The sequence below is a fragment of the Apodemus sylvaticus genome, chromosome 8 (genome assembly GCF_947179515.1).
Source record: "Apodemus sylvaticus chromosome 8, mApoSyl1.1, whole genome shotgun sequence".
Taxonomy (NCBI): Eukaryota; Metazoa; Chordata; class Mammalia; order Rodentia; family Muridae; genus Apodemus; species Apodemus sylvaticus.
In genome coordinates, this window is record NC_067479.1 from 79,790,683 (window position 1) to 79,816,970 (window position 26,288).

Below are 26,288 nucleotides of genomic sequence, written 5' to 3' on the forward strand. Positions count from 1 at the left end.
GACATGATCGTCTACCTAAGTGACCCAAAGAACTCCACTAGAGAGCTCCTACAGCTGATAAACAACTTCAGCAAAGCGGCAGGTTATAAAATCAACTCAAGCAAATCAGTGGCCTTCCTATACTCAAAGGATAAGCAGGCTGAGAAAGAAATTAGGGAAATGACCCCCTTCACAATAGCCACAAACAGTATAAAGTATCTTGGGGTGACTCTTACCAAACATGTGAAAGATCTGTATGACAAGAACTTCAAGACTCTGAAGAAGGAAATGGAAGAAGACCTCAAAAAATGGGAAAACCTCCCATGCTCATGGATCGGTAGAATCAATATAGTTAAAATGGCCATTTTGCCTAAAGCACTATACAGATTTAATGCAATACCCATCAAAATCCCAACTCAATTCTTCACAGAGTTAGAAAGAGCAATTATCAAATTCATCTGGAACAACAAAAAACCCAGGATAGCTAAAACTATTCTCAGCAACAAAAGAAAGTCTGGGGGAATCAGTATCCCTGACCTCAAGCAATACTACAGAGCAATAGTGTTAAAAACTGCATGGTATTGGTACAGTGACAGGCAGGAGGATCAATGGAACAGGATTGAAGATCCAGAAATGAACCCACACACCTATGGCCACTTGATCCTCGACAAAGAGGCTGAAAACATCCAATGGAAAAAAGATAGCCTTTTCAACAAATGGTGCTGGTTCAACTGGAGGTCAGCATGCAGAAGAATGCGAATTGATCCATCCTTGTCTCCTTGTACTAAGCTCAAATCCAAATGGATCAAGGACCTCCACATAAATCCAGACACTCTGAAGCTAATAGAAAAGAAACTGGGGAAGACCCTTGAGGACATCGGTACAGGGAGAAAGTTTCTGAACAGAACACCAATAGCGTATGCTCTAAGAGCAAGAATTGACAAATGGGACCTCATAAAATTACAAAGTTTCTGTAAGGCAAAGGACACCATCAAGAGGACAAATCGGCCACCAACAAATTGGGAAAAGATCTTCACCAATCCTACATCAGATAGAGGGCTAATATCCAATATATATAAAGAACTCAAGAAGTTAGACTCCAGAAAACTGAACAACCCTATTAAAAAATGGGGTACAGAGTTAAACAAAGAATTCTCACCTGAAGAACTTCGGATGGCGGAGAAGCATCTTAAAAAATGCTCAACTTCATTAGTCATTAGGGAAATGCAAATCAAAACAACCCTAAGATTTCATCTTACACCAGTCAGAATGGCTAAGATTAAAAATTCAGGAGACAGCAGGTGTTGGAGAGGGTGTGGAGAAAGAACACTCCTCCACTGCTGGTGGGGTTGCAAATTGGTACAACCACTCTGGAAATCAGTCTGGCGGTTCCTCCGAAAACTGGGCACCTCACTTCCAGAAGATCCTGCTATACCACTCCTGGGCATATACCCAGAGGATTCCCCACCATGTAATAAGGATACATGCTCTACTATGTTCATAGCAGCCCTATTTATAATTGCCAGATGCTGGAAAGAACCCAGGTATCCCTCAACAGAAGAGTGGATGCAAAAAATGTGGTATATCTACACAATGGAGTACTATTCAGCCATTAGAAACAATGAATTCATGAAATTCTTAGGCAAATGGATGGAGCTAGAGAATATCATACTAAGTGAGGTAACCCAGACTCAAAAGGTGAATCATGGTATGCACTCACTAATAAGTGGATATTAACCTAGAAAACTGGAATACCCAAAACATAATCCACACATCAAATGAGGTACATGAAGAAAGGAGGAGTGGCCCCTGGTTCTGGAAAGACTCAGTGAAACAGTATTTGGCAAAACCAGAACGGGGAAGTGGGAAGGGGTGGGTGGGAGGACAGGGGAAGAGAAGGGGGCTTACGGGACTTTCGGGGAGTGGGGGGGCTAGAAAAGGGAAATCATTTGAAATGTAAATAAATTATATCGAATAAAAAAAATGTAAAAAAAAAAAAAAAGAAGCCAGCTGTGCTAAAACTCCGGCAAAGCCGGGGTGGGGTGGGAGGAGTCAACTAGCAGTCAGAGAGGATCCACTAGCAGTCAGAGAGGATCCACTAGCAGCCAGAGAGGATCCACTAGCAGCCAGAGAGGATCCACTAGCAGCCAGAGAGGATCCACTAGCAGCCAGAGAGGATCCACTAGCAGCCAGAGAGGATCCACTAGCAGCCAGAGAGGATCCACTAGCAGCCAGAGAGGATCCACTAGCAGTCAGAGAGGATCCACTAGCAGCCAGAGGATCCACTAGCAGCCAGAGGATCCACTAGCAGTCAGAGAGGATCCACTAGCAGTCAGAGAGGATCCACTAGCAGTCAGAGAGGATCCACTAGCAGCCAGAGGATCCACTAGCAGCCAGAGGATCCACTAGCAGTCAGAGAGGATCCACTAGCAGCCAGAGAGGATCCACTAGCAGTCAGAGAGGATCCACTAGCAGTCAGAGAGGATCCACTAGCAGTCAGAGAGGATCCACTAGCAGCCAGAGAGGATCCACTAGCAGCCAGAGAGGATCCACTAGCAGCCAGAGAGGATCCACTAGCAGCCAGAGAGGATCCACTAGCAGCCAGAGAGGATCCACTAGCAGCCAGAGAGGATCCACTAGCAGCCAGAGAGGATCCACTAGCAGTCAGAGAGGATCCACTAGCAGCCAGAGGATCCACTAGCAGCCAGAGGATCCACTAGCAGTCAGAGAGGATCCACTAGCAGTCAGAGAGGATCCACTAGCAGTCAGAGAGGATCCACTAGCAGTCAGAGAGGATCCACTAGCAGCCAGAGGATCCACTAGCAGCCAGAGGATCCACTAGCAGTCAGAGAGGATCCACTAGCAGCCAGAGAGGATCCACTAGCAGTCAGAGAGGATCCACTAGCAGTCAGAGAGGATCCACTAGCAGCCAGAGAGGATCCACTAGCAGCCAGAGAGGATCCACTAGCAGCCAGAGGATCCACTAGCAGCCAGAGGATCCACTAGCAGTCAGAGAGGATCCACTAGCAGCCAGAGAGGATCCACTAGCAGTCAGAGAGGATCCACTAGCAGTCAGAGAGGATCCACTAGCAGCCAGAGAGGATCCACTAGCAGTCAGAGAGGATCCACTAGCAGCCAGAGGATCCACTAGCAGCCAGAGGATCCACTAGCAGTCAGAGAGGATCCACTAGCAGCCAGAGAGGATCCACTAGCAGTCAGAGAGGATCCACTAGCAGTCAGAGAGGATCCACTAGCAGCCAGAGAGGATCCACTAGCAGCCAGAGGATCCACTAGCAGCCAGAGAGGATCCACTAGCAGCCAGAGAGGATCCACTAGCAGCCAGAGAGGATCCACTAGCAGCCAGAGAGGATCCACTAGCAGTTAGAGAGGATCCACTAGCAGCCAGAGGATCGGTATCATGCAAGAAATGTGTGTCTTCCTTTCCGAAAAGCGCTAGCTGCTGGGAGAGGGAGACTCCATTTTCTCCTGCAGCGCCCGGGAGCAGCTGACCAACACACAGTGGACCCCAGGTTCTTGTGGGTTTGTTGTTGTTATGGCTTGGTGTTTTTGTCTTGTTTTGCTACCCACGCACCCCACCACCACCTCTCACAAAGAGAGAGAAAGAAAACCAGGAAGCTGGGTAGGCAGGGAGGCAGCAAGGATCTGGGAGGACTTGGGGAAGGGGAAAATATGACCAGAATATATTGTAAGAAATCTTTTTTCTTTTTTTTTATTCGATATATTCTTTATTTACATTTCAAGTGATTTTCCCTTTCCTGGATCCCCCCTCCCCGAAAGTCCCATAAGCCCTCTGTAAGAAATCTTTAAAAAGTATTTTTTGTAAATGTAATTAAAAACTTCTGGGGCCTTAAGACATTCAGGCTGTGATCTGTGGAGCCCTGGCATGACACTAGCGATCTGTGATGCTGGGACATCACCTCAGGGACCTCTGTGCCTCTTCATCTCCCAAACAGGGTAACAGAACTGGGGGGGTTGTCAGAATCAACAAGGTGAGGGCTGAGTGCGAGACAGCGCCTAGCACATCAAGCCTGCTCAACGCCTCTGTAGGCACCGGGTTAGTGCCACTCTTATCTAGCCAGCAGCCCCACTTAAAAAGCCTTTTCCGAGGTTGGAGAGATGGCTCAGCACTTAAGAGTACTGACTGCTCTTCCAGAGGTCCTGAGTTCAATTCCCGGCAACCACATAGTAGCTCACAACCATCTGTAATGGGATCCGATGCCCTCTTCTGGTGTATCTAAAAACAGCTACAGTACTCATATACATAAAATAAATAAATCTTTTTTTTAAAAGTCTCTTCCATTTTTTAGTTACTTTAACCTCTGTAGGGAAAAAAAATGAACTGATTGCTCAGAGATGAGACTGCTGTAAACTATTTGCAAGCTGGACTCTTGGTTAAACAACCCTTGACATCAGCTCTGTGACAGAGCACCTACCAATCATGCATGAAGATCAAGGTACAATTCTCTGCACCACACAAAGTAAACTAACAAAACCTAAATATCCCTGTTGCCTCCCAGTAAACCAAGAGCACCTACACAGCCCTGGGAGAAGCTTGCTGGGGCCAAAGCAACGCTGCCCCTACCTCTGCAATCAGCGCCATTCAAGAATGCTTTTAGGTGGCACCCGCCAATACAGCGCAATCAAATCATATAAGGAAACTGGGTTTTTTTCTTCCCTCAAAGTTAACATCAGTATGGGAGGCCTTTGAACCTGATGGCTGAATACGCGTGAAATTCACTCTACATAGAAACAGGAAATTCAGAGAGAGCACATGGCTACCCCTCAAAAGCTCTCTAGGCCTTTCCTGAATAACTGTTACTGTTCTGCACATTGTTGTCCATGACTCTAGAAGGAACAACCTGTGCTGAGTGGGAAGGAGCTGGCAGACCTATTCTAAAGGAAAACAACAAGCGATGTCACCATTCCCAGCCTCTCAGCCTCCTCACCACGGCCAGAGACAGGGGATTGATCGCTTCTGATGCCACACAGCAGCAGGCAAGTTCCAGGCCACCAAACCCGCAGGCCGTTCTTGGGTTCATGGTTAAAGACTAAAGTGTTACACTGTTTAAACTGGTTCCTTGATGTCTAGTTTAATATAACATCTATGTGTGCCTTTTCTGCATATGAAAACAATATATGAAATACAGACAAACTGTGACATCTCTGGATTTATTCAATCTAGTAAGAGTCTCCAGACTAGGCAACAGGCGAGCCGGGCCATGAATATGAAAGTCATAGATACTTTAGTGGGGAGCACATCTTGAGGTCGGCCACTGTGGCATCAAAAGTGAACGTGGACCGGAGCCTGAAAAAGCCAGTTGCCCAAAGCAGCGCCTTTGCCCCGTCGGATGCTGGCCCCTCACTGTCCAAGAGTTCTATGTCTGAAAACCCAGTGTGGGAAATTGGTTTTAATGCTTTGCCTTAATTCAGCTCCTAAAAGCCATGCTTCCAGATGCTGAGGGTCCCTGTCCCCAGCTGGCTTTGACTGATAATAAAGCACTGCTGTACAGCCAATGGCTGGGCAGGGAGACAGAGGCGGAACTTTTGGATTGCAGAGGCAAGAGACCATGGGAGAAGAAAAGCAGGGAGAATTGCTACAATGGGGAAGCAGAGAGATCAGAATTAAAGGTCTGCAGCCAAGTAAGAATCTGAGGAACTGGCCTCAGGGGCCACTTCCCTGCTTGGGTCTGGGGAACAACTCAGGAATGCCGGAGGGAAGTATGTGCCAGCCTCAGAAAGGGTTTGAAGTGCCCAGACACTGACCTAGTCAGGCACATTAAAAATCAAGCTGTCTTTCATTCATGAATCCAGAGCTCTTGGGCAGGTACATAGTGCACATGCGACCTGCCGGGGGCACAGAACGGCTTTTAACTATTCACCGCCAAACCCAGCATCTCTGCACGAGGCTGTGTGGTTTCGGGCTGCCCGGAGGGTCTGCGGTCTCACTCTCCACCTGTTCAGACAGCTTCGTCCCTGGCAGCCGTCACTCCACTTTCAGCAACACTGCTGTGACCTCTGTAGATACACAAGTCTATGGTCTCTACAAAGACAGATGGCACCAGGACTCAGAGCCTCTCTTGAGAAGGCAACTCTGTGCCTTGAGACGGAAAAGTGGACATTCATTGTAAAACTCCTCCACAACCGGAACTACAGGAAAATCGGTAAAGACACGAGCCGCATGTGGCCTAGTTCCCAGCAGGTAGGTGAACTCTCTGCACCCTGGCTGTCCTTATTACAGCACAAGAAAGTACAAACAGTACTTTCTGGATTGGTGGATTAGTGGATACTTTTTTTTTCCATCAAAGAACAGTCATACTGAGAAATGTTTGGAAAATGCATCATGTCCTAGACTACCAAACATGCAGTGCTTGAGCTGAGAGTCGGAATTCCAGCTTCAGCAACCTGACCTACATCTAAAAGAATCCTGACGGCCAGGAAACGGCAGCTCGGTCCTAACCACCCGTGTACCAGGTGAGTCCACTCAATGCTGAAACCCAAGCAAGGCAGAGTTCCTTCAAAGGTGGGCTTCAGCAAGGGGTCATCACACAGTTACCAAACAAGCCTGGGCAGAACTTACAGTCCGGCTCAGTCCCTGGATCCCAGAGCAGTGGCCAGTAGAGTTATTTGTACGAGATGCCACCTGCACTTATTAGTTAGAAATGCCAGTTCACTGTTGCGATGCCCTGAGAAAGGGGGGAGGCAGGGGTAGCAGAGTAATTTTGTAAATGTATTATCCTACACAAAACCTCCCAATTTTCCCAGCAGTAATGATTTTTAGCTAAGCTTGGGACTCTGTCATCCATGAGAGCAGGACCAAGCCCACTGTTCTAGGTCTTTGCTGAACTCTGCTTATGCCACGCTGTAAGAAGAACACAAGAGGCCCCGCTAAAATGCCTCCTGCATAAACAAAAACAGAAGGAAGCCACCATCAGGGACCAAGCAGAAGGGATGCACTCAGTTTCCAAACATGGATGTGTGGGGTGGGGAAGGACAGATGCTCAGGTGACTCAACCACATCACGTGACCACTCTCACGAGAAAGACTGTGGGCAGCAACACTGAGACTCTGGGCTCTCATATGTGACAGTAATAATACTTTGTTTGATTAGAGAATCTTGTCAGGGAGAGATATGAGCAGAAATTAATAAAATTTAAAAAAAAGAGTGAAGTAAAATATCCACTTCTTTGAAAATAAGTAAAAATATGTTAGCAAAAGAATATATGATAATAGGAATAAAAAATACTGCAATGTATAGACCCAAATCATTGAATGAAATAGATTTTGTTTAATGTGTTATCTGTAACATAGTAAGTAAATCCAGAATGTAATGAAAATTTTGCCTATTTGAGAAAAATAGGAGTAAAAAAGAATCAGTAATTCTATATAAACACACATTTGTACATATACACCACCCCTCCACACACAAACACATATACATACAGAAATGGCATTTCCTTTACCAACAGACACTATGCAACACAGGAGTACTCTGTCAGCTACTATAACCTTTAGTAACTTAATTCTAATTTTTGAAGCTACTGAAGGTCTTTACAGAAACAAACCACATCATAAAAAACAGTCTAAGTAGAGATCCTGCTAAAACAGGCAGAGTCAATGAGATAATGCATACACCCAATTAATCTACCAATTACATGCAATCCTTATCAAATTTTAAATGTGTCTTTTGATGGCATCTGTCAACTTGATCCCAAAATTCACATAGAGGGAAACAATGCAAGAACAGTCAAAAACTCTGGGAGAAGCCAGTGACTGGTGACTTAGCTCACCAGAGCTGAGGACTGCTCGCACTGCAGCTCTGCGTCTACGGGAACAGACCACAGATAGGAGCACACTGCTCATGTAGGCCCTCAGGGTGGCTGTAATGTTGTTCACAACTAAGAAAGTTAGTTACAAGGTAATGCAAGGGAGCAAAGCCTGCCAGTGTACATTAAATCAAACTCTTCCTATAGCTTACAACTTATGCGAAATATAACACAGATGTTTAAAGTCCTATCTATGAAAGTAAAACCTTAGACAGCATTAGAAACCATCTCAATGAAGAAGGGAAGGAGGGACAGAGGGAAGGAGGGAGGGAGGGAGGGAGGGAGGGACGGAGGGGACGGAGGGAGGAAGGAAGGAAGGAAGGAAGGAAGGAAGGAAGGAAGGAAGGAAGGAAGGAAGGAAGGAAGGAAGGAAGGAAGGAAGGAAGGAAGGAAGACAGGAAGACAGGAAGACAGGCCAACAGGTCATCTCCACGGCCTGAGTAGGGAAAGGTGATATATAAAAATAAGGCACAAATGTGTAAACAACCAAGGGAACTTAAAAAGATTGGCTTATCCAGCTGTATTAGTCTGGGTTCTCTAGAGTCACAGAATGTATGGGCAGTCTCTATATAGTTAGGGAATTTGTCGATGACTTACAGTCTATAGTCCAACTCCCCAAAAATGGGCAGCAGCAGCTGTGGATGGAAGTCCAAGGATCTAGCAGTTGCTCAGTCCCATGAGGCAAGCAGGCAAGGAAGAGTGAGTAAATCTTCCTTCTTCCAATGTCCTTATATATCTCCAGCAGGGGGTGTGGCCCAGACTAAAGGCTGTAGTTCTCCAGCAGAGGGTGTGGCTCAGATTAAAGGCTGAAGTTCTCCATCAGAGGGTGTGGCCCAGATTAAAGACGTGTGCCCCGGACGCCTTTAATCCCAGATGATCTTGAACTCGGAGATCTCCTTGTCTTAATATCCTGGAATTCGTAGCCACTATGCTTCAAGGTCCAGGTCAGAAACTTATATCTCTGAGCCTCCAAATTAGGATCATAGATGAGCCTTCCAATTCTAGACTGTAGTTCATTCCAGATATAGTCAAGTTGACAACCAGGAATAGCCACTACACCAGCTATATTTTAGCTTGGGGATCAAATTGCTCAGTAAACACAGACCTGTCAGTAGCTTCTTCAGAAACAAGAATATACAGGCTTAGGGGGTTATCATGTGCAAATAGTGACCAACATGCTTTTCAAGGAACACTTATTTTAAGGAGGGAAATCATTTATAATATCGTTTGGTATTAATCCTATTGATGTGACTTTCCCAGTTTTATTTTGAAAGGGTATTTCTGTCATCCGTTGCATTCACCTGTTAATACAGGCAACACCTTGCCTCCAATGTCTACCCCAGGAATCATGGGAGCATTGTGGAAGTTGACTGGAAGTTATGTTCTACCCACTGGGATGACAGAGGCTATGCAGTGGTGTTGTGCAGTGAAAAGAGCTACCCACCTCAACCTCACAGCAATAGATGACAAACAACCGTGGTGCTCACAGATAGCATTTTAATACAGGAGGTGACTGAGTCTGGAGAACAGCAACCACCACCTGTTCCGTGAATGCTAATTCACACGACTGAAACTCCTCTGAGCTCTGAGCTGGGTTGCTGCATAGCCTTTCACAGAGCAAGCCCACACCCAGAGTGCCACACTCACTCCAACAAGGCCACACCTACTCCAACAAGGCCATACCTCCAAATAGGCCAAGCATATTCAAACCACCACAATCCACTCCCTGGCCCTCAGAGGCTTGTTCAAACAAAAGAGTCTATGGGGGCCATAACTAAACATAGCATAATAAAAAATACATTTAGTCCAAATTCTGAAGTTCCCATAGTCTATAGTAGTCTCAACAATGTTAAAAGTCCATCATCCAAAGTCTCTTCTGATATTCATTTAACTGTAATCCCCAAGCAAGACAAGAAATCAGCTGGGTAAACTCCAGACTCTACATCACCATGTCTGGTGTCAAAGCAGTCTTCAGATCTACAACTCCCTTTTCATCTTTGTTGACTGTAACAAACTGCTTTCTCCTGGGCTGGTTCCACTCCCCGTTAGCAGCTTTCCTCAGCAGGTATCCCACAGCTCTGGCATCTTTAATTTCCTAGGGTCTCCAAGGGAACTTCAACTTCTCAGCTTCTTATTCCAATGTCTGGGATCCACACATGATCCTCTGGGCTCCTCTAAAGGGCTTTCGTCACTTCTCCAGTGCTCCAGTGTCCTCTGTAGCCCTCTAGGCTCTGGCTGACTCCACTCTACTGTTGTTGCTATTCTTTGTGGCCATCCCATGGTACTGGCATCTCCAATATACTGGGGACTTCTGCTTCAACTAGGCTTCACCAATAGCCTCTCACAGGCCCTCTTCAAAGGGCTAAACCTCAACTTCTTTGCATGGCCCCTTCAGTCCTGGGCCATCGACTGCAACTGAGGCTACACCTTCAATGGCCTTCCTTGGCCTCTCACAGTGCCAAGCCTCAGCTGCTCTCCATGACCTTCAAAACCAATACCATCCGATTGACTCTTACACATTACCAAGTACAGCTGCTACATGAGGTGTGACATTGGCTATCTCTGGAACACAGCTCTTTGTGCTCTCAGAAAACACTTCCCAGATTTTACCTCAGTGATGCTGGTCTCTTCTTAATCACTGGTAATTTCTTAGCTCTGGGTAACCAGAATCAGTCGTCCCAGCAGTCCCTCTTATTCTTGACTCTAAAGCCAGAGCTACGTGGCCAAAGTTGCCAAGTTCTGCTGCTTGCTGAGTCTGGAACATGGCTACCCTTGTTCTATTATCAGCTTTCTGTCTTTTAACTCCTTTACTGCCTAAACTTGGCTGCCCTAAAACTTGCTCTGTAGACTGACCTTGAACTCAAAGATCTGTATGGCTATGTCTCCTGAATGCTGGGATTAAAGGTCTGTACCACCATACTTGGACTTAAGTTTTCCTTCACCTAGAAGTTGCTCTGTCCCAGGCTGGCCTTGAACTCAAGAGATTTGCTTGACTTTGTCTCCTGGGATTAAAGGTGTGTGCCCTCATTCCTGGGCCTGACCTTTCCATGGCCACTGTCCCTCAATATCCAGATCAAATGCTTGCATCTTCCAGCTTCAAGATCTGGACACAAGTGTGCCATCCATTTCTGGATTGTAGTTCATTCCAGATTAAAAGTCCAAACTATTTCTTGTTCAACTCCAAACACAAACAATAAGCTTAGCTGGGTGGGATCCTGCCCGGAGATCACCACTCCCTTAATCTCTTTATCTCCTTGAGCATAACATTCAGCTCTATTACACTTCCTGGTGCCCTTTTACTACATTAAACCATGCATTTTGTATTTCACTATTATACCAATAACTACTACAGTGGTCAATGGGTATTTGCAGTGTACAGAGGTTATTCTTTAAAAACGTTACATGTGCATGGTTTACATCATTCCAACATGAGAGCTAGATAAATATTTATTCTCTCACTTGAGAACTGAGTATCCAAGGATTGCAGTGGTTCTCACTCAGCCAAAGGGAGGTCTGGGAATTCGACCTGGGGAGTTTAATTCTAGATTCCATACCCACTAAAGCTGAACAGTCTAAATCAATGTTCCTTAACTGACATCTAGGACTCCTAAGATGAGGACTATCTAGTGACCTCTTTGGCAGTCACGACTGAGGATGGATGCCCCTGGGATCTAGTGGATGGAAGCATCCCCACATCGAGGATGTTGCTAGTCTGAGCTGTCAACAGTGCTGATGCTGGGACACTCCTGCCCTTAACTTCGGAGCTACCTTCTCTCCTGTCCTGGTGGGAATGCAGAGAAGAGAGCATTCACTAGAAACTTTGCATAACAGAAGACAAAGTGCAAGTTCAGCAGGAGGACTGGAGTCTTGTTCAAAACAAACAAGGGCAACAGTAAATTACAGAACAAAAAATGTTAATACTGAATCCAAAAATGAGCGTGGTAACCAGTGTCATGACTTGACAGCTGATTTTGTATTATAATTCAAGCAGGGGAGTTCTTGGGCCCTTGCATAGTCAGTAAAAAGAACAGTTGCTGGTTCCCTAGAGCATACCTGGCAGGCAGGGGGTATGTATATAAGACCATCCTGCCTGGTCCTCTCCAGCGACTCTGGAAAGGCATGCTTAGAGAGCATGTCCTAAGCCTCACTGCCAGCAAGGGACAGAGGCAGGAATCCAGTCAGGATCTCCCACACTGGTCCACACCATCCCTGACTCCTAAGTCAAGCTGCCGCCAGATCTCATCAACATGGGAACCAAGGAAAACATGGTCATCAGTGAGCATTTTTCAGAGGAAAACAGCAACATACCACAATATTAAAAGAATAATACAGAATAAGAGTTCTCCCTGAAATATTCAGTTCTATAAAATTATTGCTGTTTCAGCAAGTTTACCAATTTTCTAAATGAAAACAGATTTTCACATGCAGCGAAAGCTAGATTTCTAATTTAAACATAACACTGGTATTTATGATTAACTTGCATTTATCCTGACTTTACATCCTAAAGTGAAATAGCTTTTAAAATACCAAATATCAGAAACCAAAAATTTAACTGGGATTTTAGTGCTATCAAAACTTTTAGGCATATTAATTATTAGAATAACATTCACACAAAACATGAAATAACAATGAACAAACTCCTGAATCCAACATGAGTATTTCATTTACAAATATGATTCTACATCAAAGGAGTCAGAAATAGAGATGTTCACACCATGGGTCCCGTTTTTTTTTTTATTCGATATAATTTATTTACATTTCAAATGATTTCCCCTTTTCTAGCCCCCCCACTCCCCGAAAGTCCCGCAAGCCCCCTTCTCTTCCCCTGTCCTCCCACCCACCCCTTCCCACTTCCCCGTTCTGGTTTTGCTGAATACTGTTTCACTGAGTCTTTCCAGAACCAGGGGCCACTCCTCCTTTCTTCTTGTACCTCATTTGATGTGTGGATTATGTTTTGGGTATTCCAGTTTTCTAGGTTAATATCCACTTATTAGTGAGTGCATACCATGATTCACCTTTTGAGTCTGGGTTACCTCACTTAGTATGATATTCTCTAGCTCCATCCATTTGCCTAAGAATTTCATGAATTCATTGTTTCTAATGGCTGAATAGTACTCCATTGTGTAGATATACCACATTTTTTGCATCCACTCTTCTGTTGAGGGATACCTGGGTTCTTTCCAGCATCTGGCAATTACAAATAGGGCTGCTATGAACATAGTAGAACATGTATCCTTATTACATGGTGGGGAGTCTTCTGGGTATATGCCCAGGAGTGGTATAGCAGGATCTTCTGGAAGTAAGGTGCCCAGTTTTCGGAGGAACCGCCCGTTTTTTAAAGAGTGGAAGCCACCTGTGCCTTCCGGATCAGATAGTGGCTACCTGGTTACTGCCTGGGTTTGACAGTAGCCAGCTGAAAGCAACAGGCTCTCCGGCACTCCGGCAGGGTACTGGCTCCAGCTCCTTGGACTGGGTGCTATGTAAACAGGTGTCTGCTTGCTATGTAAACAGGTGTTTGCTTGCTATGTAAACAGGTGTTTGCTTTTAAAAAAGTCATCAAATTCCACATGCAAAATGTGTCCATGCTAAGAAAAAAGTCAAAGTAAATTAAAGATGGCAGATCTGGGGGTACACGAAGGTAGGAAGGATGTACACCTGTAATAGAGAGACCTTGGGCTAACACTCAGCATCATGTGCTAAATGGTAAGTAGGAGGAAACTCAAAATACGAGGTAAGATCTATTTGCCAGAAGTGTCCTTCAACTCACTGAAGAAAAATAAATTCCACATTAGTTCAACTCTGCTTGAAAGACGTCAGTATCAACGCTATTTGGATGATCCAATATGGCACTATGGGACAAGCAAGTAGTCCCTTCAAGCGAGGACACTTGCCCCCAAGCTCCTAACAGATTCAATCCATGGGACCCTCATGGTAGAAGGAAAGCTGGTTCCCATAAGCTGCCTTCTGACCTCCACTCATACACCACGACATGTCTGCCCAGACATTCACAGAACACGTATTTTTAAAAAACGTGATGACGTTCTTATATTTATGAGACTAGGCTGCAGAGGAAGATAACTATGACGGTTAATGTCAGTTGTCTGGATCAGGAATCAACTAAAAAGCAAGCATGAGGCACTCCTGTGGGGATTTCCTTGGCGGGACTGGTACAAAGAGGAGAGGCCCAACCTGACATAAGGGGTACCTCCCTTCAAGCCCAAATGAGGGAAGATAGAAGAGGAACTGCGTTGTTTGTCTGCCTGCCTTCACTCCTGCTGTCAAGTTCACCTATCCTGTCGCCGATGCCGACACTGCTGCGTTCCTTCTCAGGTTTCCCTGGTAGACTGAAGACCAGAAGCTCCGCAGATATCTTCCAGGCCTTCATTTCCAAACAGGGACTGCTGAGACATCCTGCCACATGGTCTGAGCAGCTGCCACACTCTGCCTGTCTGCTGTGCATCAGCCATTGTTAGACCACTCGGGCTGTGTTGTGCAAGCTGATCTAAGGAACCTCCTTTTACTACACACGCATTGTATGGGTTCTGTCCCTTTAGAGAACCCTAATACAGTAATAAAAATGATTTAAAAAACAAAGGTTGATAGAAAAGATTGCTGATGTCCAACAATTTCAACCAGACATTCCTATTACGACCAACAGAAAAAAGACCTTTTTTAAACATTCAATTTGTTCATGTTTGACAACAGTGTAAGTCAGCTGGCAGGTGAATGCCTGAGCGATGAGCTGGGCTGAGGAGATGCCCCTTCCCTTGAGAAGGCCGTAGCATGGTATTCTCTTCACTGACCATACTCTCCAGTGAGGAAATCCACCAATCTCCAAACTTACTTCCCTCAATGATTCAGAAACTGCTTTGTAATAATGCTTCGCTGCTGGGAGCTAAGAAAAGAATAAACTTAAATTATCAAGTTCACAGAGGAAGCCTATGTCGAAATTCAGTTTCAATTTTAACCCATCAATGGACTTTAGCTAAAAATTTCTCATAACACCTCAGCAGCCAATACATAAGTGTAGGTGCCAGGAAACCAGAGCCCACCATGATTTTTTTATGAGTACTTCTTTCTAACATTGGTGTACATTAGCCAATTGCTACCACTACCATACAGCAGGCGGTTGATGCATTCCAAGTATTCCTTTGGTCACTAGCTGGCCGGCCTTCAGGACAGGCCCAAAGAGCAGGTAAGAGCGTCTGTGTAAGCCGAGCACGCCGAGCCAGGCAGCAGGAGAGCAGAAAGGCTCACAACATTCCTGCCATTGGGGAAAGCCAGTCAACAAGTCTAACGCAGCATAGGTGCGCAGCAAACGCTCTATGGGCTCACACAGGACTGCTCTCTGAGGCTGAGGGAGGAGAGTCCTGGGGTGAGAGTGCAGGTTAGCAGATGAGACTGAACCGTATGTTAACAAAGGAGGATGTTGCTGACAGAGCACAGAGTGGTGGGTAGGAAAGGCTATTTGGGGAGCAGAGAGGAAGAGAACAGAGTGAGGAGCTCAGGGGACAGCTGGATATGGAAAGAGAACACAGTCCAAGCAAGCAAATCCCCTCGCCCAGCAAGACGAAACCAAAGCGGTCAGAAGCCGCGATTTCCTTAAACTACCAACCAAGTGCGCAAACGTAAGTAGTACTGGACACAGTTGCGCCGGGTTTCAAAGAGTCTGAGACACTTTTGCAAGAACAGTGCATTCTGAAGCAAAAAGGGTCTAAACTGACGGCAGTCATTCCTAGCCAGCCCATGATGCCCGGCTCCCCTCTGCGGTCCATTACTGTTATCAGCGGCACTGGATTCATTTCCCTGCACCTGTATAGCATGCTATCGTAACCACCGCTGCAAACAGACTATTACTGAAGCCAAGCCTCCATCATCGCTGACCCTTCCGTAGAAGGGCTCGCTGCACAACACCTGATTTCACTAACCACTGGTGCTGCCAATTCAACTACAAGGCAGCTCCCAATTTCAATTGTGTGTGTGCATGCATGTTCATGTTTGCGTGCATGCATGCATGCCTCAGCTGTGTGCGTGTGTCCTTTGTACACAAGTTGAATGTGCATGTGGTAGCCAGGCGTTGACCTCAAGTGTCTTCCTCTACTTTTCTCCATTTTACTTTTTGAGACAGGTCTCTCAGGAAACTCAGAGCTCCCCAGACTGCCTGGCTGGCACATCCTGGGGATTTGCCTTTCTCGGCACCCCGGTGCCAGGGTTGCAGATGTGTTGACATGGTGTTGCACTGGGCTCTTATGTAGGCGCTGGATCTAAACCTGGGTCTTTGTTCATGAGCAGTGAGAGCACTTCTCCCGTGGAGCAGGCTTATCAGGAATCGTATTACCTCACTCTGTCACCAAGGCAGCCCTGGTCTGGCCATGAATGGGCTTCCTAGCCACATTCCCAGGAGGAATCAGTGTTGGTCCCTGTACTCTAGGGAATTCACTCTGCATCAATAAGACAGCACTCTGGGGCCCTGGGCAGTATACACACCTTAGTGAAATGAGTCAACTTGCCAAGATTGTCTTTTGTTTGTTTGTTTTGTTTGTTTTTGAAACTTTAAAAATGCAGTCTAAATAAAGAGCTCCTGAATTTTTAGTGCTCACTGTTTTCAAAGGGAAAGTTATAAGGAAAGGCCCGTTCCTCAACAAAAAGGGTTCCAAGTGACCAAGTGGCTCACAATTCAATCAATCAGTGTTTGATTAAAAGCCTAATTATAGATAAAAACATTCTCCAACACTGATAAGCTAAAGCAAGTCAAGGACATTTGGCTTTACAAACAACACAAATCATTTTTCCAACTAATACATGCATGGAGTCAAAATTATAATTATTGTATAAATGTAATGTAGATCATTCGTATTAAAGATGCCAAGCACTAGAATCGAGATTTCCTGTTTCAATTCTCTATATCCAAAACTGTTCATCATCTCCCACTTGTCATTTCTTTCCTCAATATCTTTGTTTCCTCTAACACAAGACTAAGAACGGATCACAAATATAGGCATTTTGCACTTAAAATTTCTCATAAAACACTAGGTATACATTTTCTCTTGTTGCTACAACAAATTGTCAAAGACTTCTGCTGCTAAAACCACAATACATTTTCTTGTAGCTCTGCCCACCAGTATTCAGCATGCACCCTGGATTCTCTGCCAGAATCACCCCAGGCCGATGAGGAGTGAGCGAGCCCTGGGGAAGACACTTCTGAGACACTGGGTTGACAGCGGTCACTGTGATTGGAAGACTTAAGTCCTGGTTTCCTTGCTGACTGACGTGTTTGTCCCAGCTTCTAGAGGATGCAGGCACTCTAATTTACAGTCCTCTTCCTTTACCTCAAAGCCCCCTTTGCCCCTCTGCCCTCATCCCCTCTAAGTTATTCATCATAACCCCTCCCTTCCACTGTTAAGGGCCCTTGTGATTATACTGGGCCCATGGGGGCTAATCCATGATAATCCCTCTTAAAAGTCCCTGTCTTAATTTCATGTGCAGGGTTCCTTTTGCCATGAGGGCAACCAGAGAGTGAGGCACTGGAACCTTGCATGCAGACGGGGTAACTCCCTATAGAGTGCACAGGAGAGGATCTTTCTTTTATTTGAAAGCATGAGTTCTTCTAATCACACTACACTGCAAAGCTGAGTCACACACACAGTTGTTAGCACTTGAAAATATAAAGCAAGTGATAAGAGCACACATAAAACATCAGTGCTAAACTTTTTGGTTGCTGAAACTAGGAAAACCCCAATATTCCAAATCAGTATGTCACCCTTTTGGAAGTACTCAATGTAGGAATCTCGAATCAGACGTCTAATTTTAATTTAAAATATATTATACAATATATTGAAACCTCCCTGAAAGGCTCACAAGAGGCTGCAGAAGAGTCCTGATAAGGAATTACGCTGTTTCAAATCCTAAAACTGCAAGTGACGCTGGTTCTAAATGTTTAACAATATTCCCATACATTTCCTAGCATCCACATTATGAAACTACACTCCAGCGTGGCAAGTGACGGCATCTGTCACCCGGCGAGGCATCCCACTAATTTCCAAGCCTTCTGTTAGTTCTTAGAAATTGTTAGCATGATCCTTTCTTTGATGTATTTGCACATGTGGCTCAATGTCTGAGTTAGGATTTGACTAAAGAAGCCAAACAGAAGAGTTCTTCCGCTGCTCCAGTCAGGGGAAGGGAGCAGGCCCGAGTCCACTCACCTAAGCGCCCTGCCAGTGCTGGAGGGGCAGCTCCGAGCCCCTCTGCTCCTAATCCACAATCTCGGTCTCGTTCTGATCACAATCAGATTTTTCACACCCACTATTACTACTACCAGCTAAGCCGTGGGAATTACTTAATAGGTGTGATTTTTACTTTCCGCTCTACAGTATTTGCTCTAAACAATGGGTTAAATGGTACAAATCAATGAATTTTAAAGATACTTTTAAAAGTTAGTAATGCGTTGGTCCTATTTGTAGTTCATATAAAGTCCATGCTCATGAAAGCTGTTGGATAATATTTTTCTCCTGGAATTCTTAGTTTTGTTTCTTTTCAGATTTAGCTCTAATCCATCCTGACTCACAACTGCACTCACCTCTATTTGGTTTTATATGTGTTTTACTATTAATTTTCTGTCAACTAACTCGGGCCATTTTGGCATTACAATTTCTTATTCTTAAAAATAAAGACAAAGTTCGCATAACGTCAGTTACATTATCACTCACCATGGCCAAACCCTTAAAAACTCTAACTGGCCAACTGCTACCTCACAGCCTCTGCACAAGTGAATCTTCAAGCCTTTGTATGACATCAGAGCTAAGTCTATACACCTCACAACAGGCTCAGTTACCTCAAAATTCCAGGTTCTTCAGAATGCTATTTAACTCTAGTGTGTCTTTGATGTGAAGTAACAAATTTTTTTCAACATAATGTTACAAGGTTTCCTTAGTTCATCTTCCAAATCATCCAGGCACAGCAAAACACCAGGGAGACGGCGGCCAATGAGAGCTCTTTCTCCCCAGCTCCTTACATCATCTGTGCAAAATCCGTAAGGTCTTCCTGTAAGTATGGCTCCTGGAAACCATTTTTCTTGAATTCTTCTTGAGAGCCACAGCAAAGCTTAATCTTTTTCAGATGTCACTTTTTCCGGCTCCACGAAATCAACAAAGCCATCATGCCATCTTCAAAGTCTTCAGAATTGCATCTTAAATCAATCGCTGGACCTCCATGTGACATGGGCGGAGCTTCATTCTTGACTCAAATTTCACTGCTTTGGTGTTTTTTTTTTTTTTTCCATCTCAGTAGATGTGTTGTGTAATGATCGGAGACAGAAATTTCAGCCGCCATGATCATTTCCTACAAGAACTATACTGGCAGTCCTGATACTCTGTCGGGAAATCATGTAAACTGCATGCTCTCAGACACACTGTGCTTGCTTTATCAATGCTCATTAATAAAGAGTTTTTGCAGGTTGCTGCTTTAACCATGTAGAAGCTGGCTTGTGCCTGCGTTTTTACTGAACTAAGTAGCTTCTCATTCTAGAAATTGTTTTATGAGTTTGTACCCAGTAAAGAATCAAGGTATGTTCAGTTCTGTGGCTCATTAATTCATTATTTTCTTCTCTTACAGTTTTAGGATACTCATACTTACAGTGTACCTAAATGAAAAGCCTTATCAAAGCACTGTTGCCCGAACCAAATTTGTATTTCACTGAATTAATTAAATCATTTATAATAGTTTCATTCATTGATTCTTGAACTTCAAACTATCAACTTCAAACAGAGAGTAGAGTGTGGTGACTCATACATGAAGTCAGGAGGCTGAGGCAGGGGGACAATGAGTTTGGGACTAACATAGACTACACATCATACTCTGTCTTACCAAACAAAACAAACGCCACACACTACAAACTGAATAATTATAACAAAATGACTATGACGGAAACCAAAATCAAGACTATGTGAAGCCAAACCACTTTAAGGCAGCACCAGTGAACAGTATGTAGACACTGAGGATTTGGTGCTTCTCCTAAAACAGAGTCAGCTACGCTTTCCAGTGCCACCAAGACACTTCAAAAGTGGACGATGAACCCTGAAAATCAGCTCAAGCTATTGAGCTGACACTGAAGAGGACATCAGCGTTACCACATCCCACAGTCACTCTGACACTCAGACTGCTCCAACAACCACCAGAGCTGGACCAACTCAAACACACCGCTGCGGTGTGGGTGTGGCCGGTCCCCAAGGCTTATGCACTGACAGCTTGGTCCCTGGTCTAGCAATGCTGCATCTGTAAGAGGGAGGCCATAGGCCACTGCTCTCAGAATGGACGGGTACTGATCTTACTGAGAAGGTGAGGTCTCAGGATACTGGACAAGTTCCCATGAGAACCAGCACTGGGAACAACGGCTCCAGGATATCTGCTCCACTTCCTGGCTAGGACATGCCCCAACAGCACTTGACCTACTCACCTCCTGCATTTCTACCATGATTGGCAGGTGCAGGCGTAAGCTACCAGCACAGTTGAGACAAGCAAACCCCTTCACAAGGTACCCAGCCTTACAGACTTTCTCACAGCAACGGAAAGAGGTTAAAGACATAGAGTAACAAGCATCCCCGGGCATGCAGTCATAGTAAGGAGACTTAATCTTATTCTAAAACATTATTCAAATACTGATGATATTTTCCATTATGAAATACACTGGGGTTGGTTTCCATTTACTCTTGGAAAACAAAAATACCCCCAAAAGGACATTTCTATAAAACATAATCTAAATAAGAAAAAAATATGATGAAGGTTTTTACCTAGCAATGTTGCTAAATTTAACATGCAGCTGGTAAAAACATCCGTTATCAGACATTGGTAGCATCACCGTTTACTGGTGGGATAACAGTCTGCTAGTCTCCCCACATTGTAAACTGTAAATTCTCAGCTGTATCATGCCATTCTCTCAGCTTAACATCACCCAGTGGTTCCCATTCAGAGAAAGTCAAATCCTCCTGCTAGGCCCAGATCTCTCAGCATCCCTGGTTGGCTCCGCCCCCCCCCCCACACACACACACACACACACACTTCCCAGTCAGCAGTGGCTCACTGCCCTGCCCCAGGGCCTCTTCCCTGCCTGCAGGCCACACTGTGCCTTTCCCCCAGCACTTCTCACAACACACGGTTGCATACATTCTCACACACCGCTCCACTGTTTGCCCACACTGGCCGATCAGCTCCATGGTGATGTGTTTGCTCGAGGCACTCTAGCCGATACCTGGCACTATGCCTGGGCGTGGAAGGTGCTGGATAAATATTTGTTGAATAGATGAATTGGGTGAATAAAAGATGAGGCTTTATGCCTATGTAACAGATCTGCCAGAAGTGAAACAGGACTTCTGATACTTCTAACCGCATTATATAATCAGAGAATACCTGTATCATTCCGAGAGCAAATATATACACAAATAAAGATTATACAAATAGAGATTACACAACAATAGCAGGGGCTTGCCATCCGAATCTGACTCAGCTTTAAAGCTGGCGTTCAGGGGCGACTGGGAGGCCCCGTCTCCCACTGACTTTACCACTGGCAGAGAGACAGCTTTGTTCTGCCCTCAAAAAGAGAGACAGAGGGAAGACACAAGGTCAAAGGTGTCGGGAGAAAGGTCAAGCCAGATCCCAGGTCACTGAAATGCACGAAGGATGAACTGTGGGTCAGCATGGGGAGCACGGGGCAGGGAGAAGGTAAGTCAGTAGCATCCGCAGAGAAGACAGGAACGGCATGACTGCGAAGACATGCAGAGTGATAAGGGTGCTTAGGGGATGGGGATTCAGCTTCCCATATTGCCTGTCCACCAGACTACTGGCTTACAGACGCGGTTAAAAATATGTAAGCACGGAGAAACTGTAGCTGAATGGAACTCAGAAGCAGAAAGGCCAGGAGAACAAATGTAGCAGTAGGAGTAGCACCATCACACAGACAGTGGTGTACATCTGAGAGGCCCAGGAGGGCTGAGCCTGTGACTGAGGTCAGGTCCCTGAATGGCAGAAACAGATTCAACCCCTATTGAACAATATTCTGCTACAAACAATATTCTGTATTTCCTAGGTACAAAGCCCTTGAGGCAGCGATACAAAGCCGAGCACAGCTGCCACAGGCCAGTGGTTACCACCCCCCCGCACCCTGCCACACACACCGTGTCCGCGTCCCGGTCTCTCTCCATTGGTCATAGCGAGGCCAAGCTGAGCCTACCAGAGTCTCTCCTAAGAATTCAAACCTTTAGTAGGGAAATGGGATGATGAGTTCCAGTCACTGCAGAATGAAGGACTAGCCATGTAATAACTCCCCTTGGGACGTGCACTGTCCGCCCGCAGCACTGGGCCCTTAACTCAGATCCTTTCTACCATGACTGGCTCCTTCTGCCCCACCTGTTTATTTCTTTAGCTAGAAGCTGCTTGTAACCAGCATACACTACGGCTCCTGCTTATTGCTGTCCATTTGCTTAGCCTGAAAATGAGCATCCGTCCCAAGGCTCTGAGAAAATTATTACAAAGAGAGTCAAGACCTGATGTGCCCAATTCTGAGTACTGTGGGTAATGTGCTTAAGCACAGACTCGCACAACTACTGAGAGATGAATGATTTAAACATCTTAAGGCAAAATCTAAGCATGTAGGAAAAAAAAAATCAAGAAAGCTAAAACAGGGAGTAAGAGAGGTGGGGAAGGAGAAGGAAGAGCCACCGAGTGCATACTCCCCTGAGCTAGCTACAAGTTTGTTATATTTCATCACGGGATGAGTTTGGATAATCAAAACAAAAGCTCTGTAACATGAGTGTGTGTGCGTGTTCAAGTGTGCATGTGTGTGAGTGTGTGCGCGCATGCATGGGCATGTGTGCTTTCTCAGGGATCAAACTCAGGACCCTGCACACGCTAATCAAGTCCTTTCTCGTTGTGCTCCAGGGCCATCTTTCTGTGGCTTCTGTCAGCCACTTTATTAATATAAAACTCCTGATTTAAAAAGGAAATGATGGGTGCAAGACGTGAAGTTCCCAAAGAACGAACAAAAATGTTACATTGAAAAAGAAGGAAATAATGAGCAGTACAGATCTAAAACGAGACAAGGAGGATGAGTGTCTACAGCTCTACAAAATCCAAAGGTCCATATTTATACTACAAGAATATTTCTGGCACTCATCCTGTGCTCTCAAACATCTGTCTTGTTTTCCTTCTTTGGACACTGACACGTCCTGCGCAGGATGCAGTGTTCCCCCCTCCCAGCAGATGGCGCTGTTTAGGAGCTTGCAGAACCCTGGAAGGGAGGCGTGACTGGTTGGGAGTCACCTGGAGGCCGCGCTGGTGCTCAGCTCCATCCCAGGTCTGTCTCTGCCTCCTGAGTCACCATACAGTAAAGGGTTGTGCTGCAAGATCTAGCCACCAGAGACTGAGCCAGTTGGCTACTGTGTCTTCACTGCCACTGTAACTGGCATCTCCCGAAACAGAGCCAGAATCAACCAAGGTCTCAGACATTTTGTTGGGGTGGGTGGGCGGGGGACGTAACCAAGTCAGACTCTAAAGCCTTTCTCGTGTCCCTGCCTGCCCAAGAGCTTACTGCTCTTCCCTCTCTTCCTATTCTTCGGGTCCTGGTGAAGCCAGCTTTATTATAAATGTCATGTCATCTCCTGGCCTTCACAGTGGCTCTCTCCTTGCCCGCTCGACACGACCCTTTCCTGTGTCTTTGGTCCCAGTGTCTTCTTTTACTCTCACATTTCACTATTAGCAGGTCTCTGGCTGGCATGTTCTATCAGACCCTCCCCAAGGTCCTGTGACAGGGATTCTTAAGCAGCCAAGTAGTCACAGGCTGATCACAGTGAAGGCTGCGCTTGAGCACACCACTGAGTCAAGGAAGCATCATGTTCTCCGAAGGCTGGTGTTCAGTAAAAAACACAGATCAGTGCTTAGCCTGCCCAGGTTCTTCAAAGCCATAATCACAAACATATCCAGTAACCCCATAAAAAAAATTGCACATCAATATTTTATTTAAAAGGCAGGTATATAGCAAATAGCTGACTTTATTGAAAGAAAACTTGCCGTAAGTGTAATATGTAAAACCGGTCATAGTGCGGCATTAGTGTAATAACTTGCCAATCAGACTGGAAACTGAAGATAATTCTCTTGATTATGTATCAGAGGACACATGATTTAATCCTTTAAAAAAATTAACATTTCATTAACTTTGTCTTAGTTACTATTTTGTAGCTGTGAAGAGGCACCATGACCAAGGCAACTCATAAAAACTTACTTGATGGTCTGCTGACAGACTTAGAGCCCATGACCACCATGGCAGGAAGCAGTCAAGCACTACACGGGAGCAGGAGCTGAGAGTTTTACATCCTGGTCCACAGAGAGAAAACAGGCCCAGCATGGGCTTTGGAAACCTCAAAGCCAACCCTCAGGGGCACTCGTCCTCCAAAAGGCCACACCTCCTCATCTTTCCCAAGCAGTTCCACAACTGAGGGCCAAGTTCAAATATATGAACCTAAGGGTGTTATTCAAACCACCACAAACTTACTGGGAAGAAATAAGCACAGTGAACATACGATACCACTTAGACCTGTGTACTGCGCATTGTAGCTATCACGCAAACTCAATTCCCAGTAACATGTAGACAATGTAACCGCATGCTATGTCTACCGACAGAAGGAAAATACTGAACTTTGGCAAGTGTAGCCCCAGATCTAATGCAAAAGGTTCTTTAAGATAAAAAACATCACAGAGCTTCCAAACACAGCTGCAACCCGATGAATGCTAGTCACCCTTTTTCCTAAAATAGTGTATGGACTTCCAACGTCCCCTGCCCACCCCTCCCACCAGCCATCCTGTCTTGTTTTCAGGTATGTTTGAGCATTGGGGAGTGGGAAGAAGGATGCTGTGGGCACCTATTGCTGCTAAACACCTCACAGTGCACAACAAAGCTCTTCAAACATTCCCTAGCCTCGTGTAGCTGAAGAATGTTCTGTCCTACATGGAAAAAAAAAGTCCAGAGGAAATAGCAGCTGACAAAAACTACGACCATCTCCATTTGTCTCGGCCACCTACCTTGGATGCCTGGGGTGTGGAGACCACGTGGATTGTGCTGGGTCTGACACCGTTGGCCTTGGTCCGCTTATAGAGGGCAAATCTGCTTTTCCTCCTGCCCCTGTCGCCATTAGGCAAAGCACCATTGTACCTAAAGCAGAGACAACAAAAGCCTTCAGTTGCTTGTAAGTTTAAGGTGAGCATCAGAGGGAGAGGACAGGAATGGCCAGAAAGCTGCCCACTGAGCCCCACAGAGGGTTGCAAGCAGGCTTCAGCTGCGAAGAGAGACTTCCAGAGACTTCATTTAAAAGTGACAGGCAAGTAATTAGAGGTTTCCTATTCTGTAAAGACAGACTCTTCAAATCTCCCTCAGAAGAGACAAGGAAATGAATAAGCAAATGAGCATTCGCAGAGGCTGTCCAAAAGCTGGCTGGATCGGCTGAGCCATCCTAACAGCCCTCAGAAAAACACCTGAGAAATATCCTAAATGAACTAGTTAGGAAAGAGTATGCTAATTACGCCTAGTCTCTTACTCTCAAATCATGTTAATGCTTTCTGTAAGATCTTTATTTGAAAAAAAAAAACTAAATTTAGTTAAATTTCTTTAGAGTTTTGAATCCTGTATGCATTCTCATTTGTTTGAACCCTACACAGCTAGGTTAACAGAATCAAAAAAGACAGCTTGTACAAATTATATATGAGTTTTACCCGGCTCTAAAAAAAACTTGGAAAGTAAAGAAGTCCTGAGGTAGATTGCTTATAGTTAGCTAATGCCAGAGTTTCAAGAAATTCAGGATTACAGCTTGGCTTCAACTGCATGCACTAGCCATGGCTTAACTACTAATCTCTGGATGTTTTAACCAGCATCCCATGTGGCCGTGCGGATCTGACTAAGACTGCTGGCAGCACCACGGCAGAACTTCCTCCCAAGAGAAAAATGTAAAAGAGAATCATGTAACACTTTACTAGGATAAACACAGCTGCTCTTAGGCCCTCTGAACACCAAAGAGAAGGGGCATGGGCCTGGTGGCCTGTGCTTACTCCGTCTTACCCAGCAGACCCTTGGCTTGACTCCTCCCACTCTGTACAGAAGAGAGGTGTGGTGGAGGTGGGGGGGTGAAGCCCCTGAGAACTGAACACGGTGGACCAAAGCATGTATTTGTAAAGGCTGAGTCGATAGCTCTACCAGACAGTGGTTTTACATTACACCTAAGAGATTTGTACTGTGTCTGTCATCTGTTTCCATGCCCACCCCAGCAAAATGCCAGCTCCGGAAGAATGTCTCCAGACTAAAGAAAAAACTGTTTCAAGTTTTAGGAGTCTCTTTTTACCCAAGGCAAGATTTTAAAAAATGTACATTTTGTTTAAGTCTGCAATCCATAGTATCCATACTCATCCATACTCAGGAAATCCATAGTATCC

At 45.2% G+C, this 26,288-nt stretch overlaps 1 protein-coding gene across 2 annotated transcripts in view; it reads right to left on the reverse strand.

Moving 5' to 3' along the window:
* Peli2 (pellino E3 ubiquitin protein ligase family member 2) overlaps window positions 1–26,288 on the reverse strand; it is a 149,229-nt gene that overhangs the window by 75,681 nt on the left and 47,260 nt on the right. For both annotated transcript variants that reach the window (XM_052191683.1, XM_052191685.1), the window contains exon 2: window positions 24,888–25,017. In XM_052191683.1, the coding sequence (XP_052047643.1) occupies window positions 24,888–25,017 (130 nt within the window). The remainder of the gene's footprint in view (window positions 1–24,887; window positions 25,018–26,288) is intronic.